This window comes from Hemibagrus wyckioides, linkage group LG11 (assembly GCF_019097595.1).
Source record: "Hemibagrus wyckioides isolate EC202008001 linkage group LG11, SWU_Hwy_1.0, whole genome shotgun sequence".
NCBI lineage: Eukaryota > Metazoa > Chordata > Actinopteri > Siluriformes > Bagridae > Hemibagrus > Hemibagrus wyckioides.
In genome coordinates, this window is record NC_080720.1 from 12458422 (window position 1) to 12468552 (window position 10131).

General features: G+C 38.3%; 1 protein-coding gene across 2 annotated transcripts; it reads left to right on the top strand.

Moving 5' to 3' along the window:
- The first annotated feature begins 1268 nt into the window (after nucleotides 1–1268).
- Nucleotides 1269–10067, top strand: scly (selenocysteine lyase). 2 transcript variants are annotated; one of them, XM_058401911.1, is made up of 13 exons: nucleotides 1269–1390; nucleotides 1717–1829; nucleotides 2677–2786; nucleotides 2869–2969; nucleotides 5935–6121; nucleotides 6555–6682; nucleotides 6929–7084; nucleotides 7371–7477; nucleotides 7614–7650; nucleotides 7764–7847; nucleotides 7957–8059; nucleotides 8448–8523; nucleotides 9465–9636. In XM_058401911.1, exons 2-13 carry the CDS (start codon nucleotides 1720–1722, stop codon nucleotides 9499–9501), a joined length of 1236 nt encoding a protein of 411 aa, XP_058257894.1. In that variant the 5' UTR covers nucleotides 1269–1390; nucleotides 1717–1719; the 3' UTR covers nucleotides 9502–9636. The 2 variants fall into 2 exon arrangements, with proteins under 2 accessions (XP_058257894.1, XP_058257893.1); XM_058401910.1 differs by having other exon boundaries at nucleotides 1270–1390; nucleotides 9482–10067.
- Nucleotides 10068–10131: the final 64 nt, after the last annotated feature.

Sequence of the window (10131 nt, forward strand, 5' to 3'; positions counted from 1 at the left end):
GCTCAGTGAACATGTGTGTGATTTCTAGCAGCATTCTCCAGCTGGCAAAGATAGTTTATCAGTTTAAGATGGGTAGCTGTCAGACTAAGAGGGATTTTTCAACAGGGACAACATTTGTGATGATTTGGTGTTATTGATTTTCGCACCAAACCATTGTTTGTAGTACAAAACTACAGGTCCCACAACCTCTCTGTAATAACACAATCTATATGAGATATTTTCTAAAAGATAAAACATGAAATTAGCTAGTTGCTAAGCCAGCTGCTTAACATTTAAGACATGATATTTATGTACATGCCCTGATATGATGAATTATTTTATTCGTACACATACACCGATCAGGCATAACATTATAAGCAGTCCTCGGTGAAGTGAATAACACTGATCTCCTCATCATGGCACCTGTTAGTGGGTGGGATATATCAGGCAGCAAGGGAACATTTTGTCCTCAAAGTTGATGTGTTAGAAGCAGGAAAAATGGGCAAGCATAAGGATTTGAGCGAGTTTGACAAGGGCCACATTGTGATGGCTAGATGAGCTCTTTTGGGGTGTTCCTGGTCTGCAGTGGTCAGTACCTATCAAAAGTGGTCCAAGGAAGGAACAGTGGTGAACCGGCGACAGGGTCATGGGCGGCCAAGGGTCATTGTTGCAAATGGGGAGTGAAGGCTGGCCGGTGTGATCTGATCTAACAGACGAGCTACTGTTGCTCAAATTGCTGAAGAAGTTAATGCTGGTTCTGATAGAAAGGTGTCAGAATACACAGTGCATGACTGGTCAGGGCTGTTTCGGCAGCAAAAGGGGGCCAACACAATATTAGGCAGGTTATCATAATGTATAGTCGGTATATATAGAATACAAAGAGAAACGTGTACATGCATTGTGCGTGTTTCTATTTTAAAAAATTGCCTGATTAATATATTTCGTTATTCCATATGAATATATTAACTGATCAATATATGTCGGCTAAATCAACACCGTCCCGGTGTATTAAATTAAAATCAGACTACAATGATTCATCCTATCTCACTACTACTTCCGGTTTTCTAATCACTATCTCTCCATCTAGATGTCTTGCCAAGATTTCCTGCACATTTCATAATTTCACGATACTTCATATATTCTAATGAAGCAACGCTTTTATTATAGTGATAAAGTCGCAGTATTAAAGTAGACAAACTAACATAAAACACTTAAGGTATAGTTTTAGGGAGACCTGTAAATGCGCGCTACTGTGTGACAGGCTGATGAGATGGGACACGTTGTAAAACACCGGCACCAGTAGTGACGCAAGCGCCCTCAGTGGGAGGAGTTTGGGGTACTGTACTTCCTGTTTCATCTCTAGCTATCAGAAAGGATGCCGGTAAATCATTAATAAGATACAACTCTTCTAGTAAGTGAAATTACTCAAGCAAAATCTCCAAATTCTGTGGTTAGTTATAATATAGTTAATTCTAGAGTAAAATAAGCGGCACGTGGCGGATGGTTCATGTGTGAGGCTGGGCTGGGATCACACGTGTGTGTCGGATAGCGTAAAAAATTATAACAGCAAATTTTGAGCAGCAGCATAGAGCTGAAGTGTGTGTATATTTATTTATTGTAGAGAAAGGGATTACTGATAATGAATGAATTAAAGGGTGTAAATAGCTGATCAGTAGGTTAGCTCATTCACACTAACATAATGTCCATCGGATAACATCTGTGTTTATTTTAAATTAGACAATGTGTGACAAGGCTGAATCCTCAGATCCTCTGGCTCAGAGTCCACAGGACAAGGCAACGGTGGATCTGGACCATCACCATAAGCATGTGGTTAGTCCTGCTTTGACCAGGTGAGAGAACTCTGGGATATTAAAGTACTATCAATATAATGCTTGTTTCTATAGCTCTAAGGTGTGCATGTGTATCTTCATTACACTCTCGGTTATGATAAGTGTCAAAATTAAAACAGCATCCTAGCTGCATTTCATAATGAGGATATCCTTTTTTTTTTTTTACTTGCGCATTTAATTTAATTGTATTATTTTCCTTTAACTGGCATGTTTTGATATTTTCACCGTTGTTCATTTACTTATTATTATACACATCTGTCTGGTACTGCTAGTGTTTATTACAGTTTTATTATTTGTATTACACCGATCAGGCAGAACATTATGAGCACTGACAGGTGAAGTGAATAACACTGTTTATCTCCTCACCTGTTAGTGGGTGGGATATATTAGGCAGCATTTTGTCTTTTGTCAAAGTTGATATGTTAGAAGCAGGAAAAATGGTGCAAGTGTAAGGATTTGAGCGAGTTTGACAAGGGCCAAATTGTGAAGGCTAGACGACTGGATCAGAGCATCTCCAAAACTGCTCCATGCCTCAACAGGTCAGGGCTGTTTTGGCAGCAAAAGGGGAACCAACACAATAATTAGGCAGGTGGTCATAATGTTATGCCTGGTCTGTGTATTTTATTTAACAATCATTAATGTTTTGGGTTTTTATGTCACATGAGCACTTTGAACTGTATAAAAACTGCTATATAATGTTTTGTCATTAATTTAATTGATATTATTATTATTATTATTATTATTATTATTATTATTATTATTATTTCCTCTTGCTATGATTATTCTGATATTGGGTCAAGTGTGGTAGAACACAACTCACAAGAATAATGTTTTACCTTTCAATCAGAATCTATATGGACTATAATGCCACTACTCCAGTTGATCCTGAAGTGGTCAGCGTGGTCACTGAGGCTTTAAATGAAGCTTGGGGAAACCCCAGCAGCATGTACCTGCCAGGTGTGTTCTCAGCCGGCTCACATACAGTGCATCTCTGATACTCAACAATCAGATGTACTTATATTCTGCTATCTTATTCCAGGCCTGAAAGCCAAAGACATCATTAACCAGTCACGAGAGAATGTAGCTAGGATGGTTGGAGGAAAGGCAACAGACATCATATTTACATCTGGTGGCACTGAGGTGGGAACTTGCTGTAATTTATTTCTTGGCTTATGTTACACTCCAGAAGCTTTTAGAGCCTAAATCTGTTTTTTTTTCAGTCTTGTTGGTAAGAAATATTAGTATAGTATACAGTAGTTATGTAGATAAAGATGTTCAATCTCAGTTCTTTACAAATCCACCATTTTTTATGTTACTGCACATTTCTTTTGGCAAGTCAGTTAGATCAATAACTACATATGAGATAGCAATCAATTAAAGACTGATTTATCAGACTGATTTGTCCAGTGAGCCACTGTGTAAATATATCAAGTTGATTTTCTCTTTAAAAAGTCTGGAAGATTACAGTCATTGAGTCAGTCATATGCACAAGATTCTAATTAGCCTAATGTCTTAATTAGGAGTTAATGGGAATATACCTGTGGCTGCCAAGGGTGCCCTTGATACCATTGGAAAGTCCAAGCAATGCAGCCAAGTCCTCAGAGGAAAAAATGTAGTCAAGTTCCTCTTTAGACGCTATCTAAACAGCTGAAGGTACAATGAGCATATTTGCAAACAGTCATTTTCAAATATAAAAACAACTTTTTGGACCACAAAGACACTGTTTTGTTCAGGAAAGAAGCCCAAATGACCTCCCAGGGATGAAAGGACTTGTGTTCAAAAGGGTTTAATTGTACACTAAGACGACATCAGAAAAATAGTACCATCATGTACCAGTGTATGTATATCTACCATTAAGAGAGGCCTACATCACCATGGCATGAAAAGAAGGAAGCCTCAAGCCTCAAGAAGGGTTTTAAGAAAGGGAATATTTTACTTTAAAAAAAATTGAATGGCATTATGGACGTGTATCTAGAAATATGAACCCCAATACACCTCAATACATCAATCAAAAAGTTCAAACTTGGTTGCAACTAGGCCTTTTAGCAGGGCAGTGATCATAAGCATACCTCCAAAATTTGTGGAGTGAACTGAGAAAGGATGTATGTGCAAGGAGACACACAAACCTGACTAGTTTATACAGTTCTGTTAGAGGGAAGAGGGAAAATTCCATGCATTGTGACAAGATGAAGAAGAAGAAGAAGGCTTTCTTAAACATTCAATGTGCATGCCAAAATTTGACACACTGAAAATCTTTTGTAAATAAAAGCTGGAATAAAATGTAGTTATTATTATGAAACGATCTCTTATGGATACAGTATAAAGTAGATTGGCCTGTTGGCCCTAACTGACCTAAAACAGGAAATGTATGGTAACATGAAATTAGGTTTGGAAAAAAAAACTTTTATCTATCTAAATTTAGATAAATCTTAGAATTAGAAAATCTATCTATCTATCTATCTATCTATCTATCTATCTATCTATCTATCTATCTATCTATCTATCTATCTATCTATCTATCTATCTATCTATCTATCTATCTATCTATCTATAATGTAAAAAGTTACAGTGCTTACGTGCTACAGTGATATTATATCATGAAAGTAGGGCATTTAAGTAGAAGCATGCAATGGTGATTTCCTCATCTCAAACAGTTTATTGAAACAAAAGCCAACAAGAGTGGTGGGAATACCACAACAGAAAATGTCAATGTCTCAATAATTTGTCATGTGCCCTTGACCATCAATTACAGCTTGACAACGACGTCTTATGCTGTTCACAAGTCGACTTATTGTCTGCTGAGGCATGGCATTCCACTCTTTTTGAAGAGCGGCCCTCAGGTCATTGAGGTTCTGGGGTGCAGGGTTACGAGCCTCTACATGGCGACTCAGCTGATCCCATAGGTTTTCTATGGGATTCAGGTATGGAGAAAGTGCAGGCCACTCCATTTGACGTACCCCAGCCTCCAGCAGCCGTTCCCTAATAATGCGACCTCAATGAGCTGGAGCATTGTGGTCCATGAAGATGAAATTAGGCCTGTGTTGTTCATGCAGGGGCACAATGACTGGATTAATGATGTTATTCAGGTAGTATTGGCTTGTCACTGTACCATTCACAAGATGTAGGGCAGTTCTGTATTGAGTAGACACACCTGCCCACACCACCACAACATCGTTGACGGCCATCATTTCTGCTCAACGTGAATCGACTTCAGAGAATGTGAATCGAATCAGAGAACAGCACTGAGGCCCACTGGTCCCTTGTCCAGCGTAAATGCTCCCTGGCCCAATGCCTGTGCCTGGCGGTGTGGTCAGGTACCCTTGCAGGTGGTCTAGCACGCAGACCACGCTGATGTAAACGGTTTCAAATAGTCTGACGTGACACTTGGGTGCCTCTCCCCTCCCTTAAGTGTGCCTGGAGTTGAGTGGCATTCATCATCCGGTTCCGCAGGGCACTGTTCACAATGAAGCGGTCATCAACATGGGATGTGGCCAAAGGACGTCCACTTCCATGCCTTTCTGTGACTCTTCCAGTCTCTCTGTATCTCTGTCGCAACCTGTTGATGACACTCTGTGACACTCTAAGCTCAGTGGCCACTTCCCTCTGAGAACATCCTGTTTGAAGCCTCGCAATGGTGAGGTACTGTTGATCAATTGTTAGGTGTCGTCTTGGTCTCATGATGTCAAAATGTGAACAGCATGATGAAGAGGACTGTTTAAATACCAATTCTAATTGAACCAGAAAATTTATTGGTCGATTCATGGATCAAACACCAGTTGTGAATTTTGCCGTTAAGCACCTTGTTAGAGAACAGCAAGTTATGCAAAAAGTACTGAAACACTGAACAGTTGGACATGTACATTCAAAAGTGTAGAGAAGGTCAAATTAAGTTCACCTGTAAAGGTTATAGTGTATTTTGGGTGCATCCTGAAATTTCACCCGAAAGCCGAATATCCTTAACTTTGTGTGAGTAGTGTATATATCTGTATTATGTACACTGCATATATTTTGACACCAGGACGATTTTTGACACCTGTACTTAATCTGCACCTGGTCTCCTAAAACTAATAATACATGTCTTTACTTTATTCTCTGATTGTTTTAGGCTAATAACATGGTGTTCCACTCAGCAATGGAACACTTCCGGAAAAGCAGCATGGTGGCTGACGGTGGACGAGAAGAAAATTATCATCTTAATGGCAAACGGATCCGTCCTCACATCATCACATCCAATGTGGAGCATGATTCTGTTAAACTCGTGGCCGAACACCTGGTAAAAATGGACAAGGCAGGTAATGATGACACATGCCCAGGCCAACAGCATCCTCTGTATGATTGAAAGTTCTGATTAGTCATTTTATTATGCTGTTGTCTAAATGAACAGTTATAATATTTCAGTGGAAATATTTTGATAGGTCACCATTTTATGCTCTATCCTGGCCTTGGGTTAGTGTCTGTACAGAGTTCATATATTCTCCCTTTGTCCCTGTGGGGTTCCTCCAGGTTGATTGGTGTATTGGTTTGGTGACTTTAAATCACCACTATGTGTGAACGAGTATGTGAATGTTGGTGTGTATGATCCCCCATGACCCCGACCAGAATAGAATGTCACTTGAATAATTAATCAACTGTCTAACTGATTGAATGAATAATTGAATAAGCATTTTTATTCCATGCTAAACTAGAGTTGCATTTGAGGCGTGCTTGCCTGGATTTCTCTTGTAGATGTCACGTTCCTGCCTGTTTCCAGAGTAACTGGCCGGGTAGAGGTGGAGGACGTGATGGCAGCACTGCGTCCCTCCACGTGCCTGGTGTCAGTCATGCTGGCCAACAATGAGACAGGCGCTATTATGGTAAGGCATTATTATTGTTAGGAATCTAAATGAAGGGTTCTGAAGAATATTAAGATAAATTATAATTCTAATTAAAGCTTGTCGGTTGTTGTTTTTTATGTGATGCCAAGAAATGTAGGAAAATAGTAAACACAAATATTTTTGTTGCACTATTTACGACAAGAATTAAATAATAACACAGTAAAAAAAAATTAATAATGGCTAGAAATCTACAAATTTAAGTACATAAATTCTGCTGTGATTAAGCCAATCAGGGAGATTTGTCAGAGGGTGAAGGCAGCAAAAAGATCATCATCTTCTCCCAGGATTCTGCTGCACACAGACGCAGCACAGGCCATTGGGAAGATCCATGTGGATGCTCAAGAGCTTGGGGTGGATTACCTTACAATAGTGGGACATAAGGTAAACAGTCCTGGTTGGGTAATAATAATAATAACAATATAATGATGTTAAATGTTTTGAACAAGTACCATTAAAATAATTGTTGGTAACCATTTTCTGATTTGTGATTTGGATGCTAAGTCTATACTTAATGAGAAAGTATAGACGTGTATTCATGTATTTTTGGACATGTTGATTTTAACATTTGCAAAAAGTAAGCAGATGACCACATGATCCTAATTCCAGAGTGATAACATATAAAACAAATACAATAAAATGAGAAATAATTGTTGTTGTTTACTGCCAGTTCTATGCTCCTCGAATTGGCGCCTTGTTTGTGAAAGGTCCTGGAACGATGACCCCTCTTTACCCTTTGCTCTTTGGCGGAGGACAGGAGTGCAACTTTAGACCAGGGTATTGCATGGCTTTATTAGCTGGCATTGCAGTATAAGTGTTGTGTGGCAATGCTAACCCTTTGAACTAGTAAATAAATAAATAAGCCTGAAACATTGACTCTGAAATTGATATTGTGCCTAACTTTCTTTTTCAGGACTGAGAACACAGCAATGATTGCCGGTTTGGGGAAGGTAAGAGGTTTCCCTCAGCATTGTTCTGGTAGATGTATGTGTATTCCTTTATGCATCATCACTCAAAATTGGTTTCAGTCTTTTAAGTGACTGGGCTTCTCATCTTTGCAAAGGCTGCAGAATTGGTGACGACAAACCTGGTGAAAGACGAGTCTCATCTGTTGGATATCAGACTTTACCTGGAGCAGAGGCTGCTGGTCAGTCCAGTTAGTCTGTGTTTGAGTTTGTATTATTTTATTCTCTGTTGCAGTAACAGTTTAAAGTGAGTAGTATTAATGTTGAAATGACCCTGTTCTTTGTATCTAGGCTGTGTTTGGAAAAGAGAAGCTACGTTTTAACAGTCATTTCCATGGAACAGACACACTACCGAACACATGCAATGTGTCTATTCTTGGACAAGGACTGCATGGTGAATACCTCTTCTTTCATTTTTACCTATCATTAATTCCTATCTGTTGCATTCACACTCATATTCTGCCATTTTGCAGCTAAAATCCCATTCATGGGGCAATAAACAACACATGGAACCATTTATTGGGTTTTTAGGACATTCTTCATTATACTCCCAGGTTTAATTGACTCATCATTTCTTTTTCCGGAACATTCCAATGCCAGCGATGTATACTGATACGTTGCAGATGAAGTTTGCTCACTTACATATTAATCCATCGAAAGATGGCTCATTAATGAAATGTAAGATTTTCATGTCACATGTGCTGGCTTGGGTCCTGACCTCAGCCATTTGTAAAACAAAATAGCTGCATTAAATAATTGATCTGTCCCTGGCTGTGTCGTAGGCCGCAGAGTGCTGTCCACATGTAGGAGGTTACTGGCCAGCGTGGGCGCTGCCTGTCACTCAGACCACGGAGATCAGTGAGTCTCTTACCTGCAGACATTCCAAGCTACACTACCACAGCATGTACCTTCTGAATTCTGTGTGTAATAATAAGTTCTATAGCACCTCACTAAAGCTTTAATCACAAAGATAATCTCTTGAACTTGTGAGTAAGGTCAGACTGATGTAATTTAGTGCTGGTAATTAGTAATTAAATTGACTAGCGGATAATGATCTAAGGTGGCTTGTGTATAGTAGAAGGACATGCACTGTTGAACACACTTATTAACTGTATATTTGATACCATATATCATAACTTAATATATATATATTAAGTTATTACTTAATATATATATATATATATATATATATATATATATATATATATATATATATATATATATATATATATATTATACAGTTCTGGAAAAAAAGAGACCACTGTCCAATCTCCAGATTTGAACCCTATTGAAAACTTCTGGAATGTTATCAAGAGGAAGATGGATGGTCACAAACCATCAAGCAAAGCTGAGCTGTCTGCTTTTTTTTTGCAAAAAGAGTGGTATAAAGTTCCCCAACAGCAACATGAAAAACTGGTGGAGATCATGGAGCCAAAACGCATGCAAATCGGGGTTATTCCACCAAATACTGATTTCTTAATGTTATTTAGCCAAAGCATTAACACAATTTGTTTAAAAATGATTTGCATTTTGTTTTATTTGAGTTATTAAAGCTCTCCAAATACTGCATGTTCTTGGGTTATTTTGATGTGTTGTCATTTCCTTTAAATATACACTCTAAATAACAATAGTTACAGTATATTTTGAATTTAGGAGAAATATTGTCAGCAGTTCACAAAAAATGGAACAAAACTGTTCATCTTACCAATACATGCACCTGTAAGAAAACAACATAACTGATTATTTTGCAGTGGTCTCTTATTTTATTCCAGAGCTGTATATATATATATATATATTAGTATGAATTTTTTTACAGGCCTTCACATATTCTGTTGAACTGTGGAATCCCATACCATGTAGCAATCAATGCTCTGAGGATTAGTGTGGGTCGAGGGACATCGCGGGAGGATGTGGACATTGTGATAGAGGACCTCCGGGACACAGTGGAACAACTGGAGCAAATGAATTAGAGTCTGTTTTTCTTAGAGCACCCTTAGTGTTGGAGTTGTTGAACAACAGAAACTCATGCTTTAGTATCATTAGCTTAAGATACTGATCAAAGCAAGGAAATTGATAAATTATGACTTAAGGGATAGCGGTTATTTTACAGGGCACCACAGTCTTGGGTGCACTGTAAAGGTACAATGACAAGTTATGCACCTAAATGCACTTATCTAAAGTACTGTTCCAGAGCTGGATGTTTTAAGTGAATTATTTATTACTATTGTTAATATATATATTCTTAATATAAACACAATGGCTTTCATGGAAGCATTTCAGAGATGGGTTGATGGCTTTAAGCTTCAGAGATAGCTTGCATGTTGTATTAGAGTAAAAATGTCTACAGTGGATAAATGAAGCTGGATTATTATTATTATTCTTAGCATGTAGCAGGTGATATTGGCTTTATTGTTTGTTTCGTTGTTTGTTGTTTTTGTTTTGTTTTGTTTTTTTTAAACCTGATGT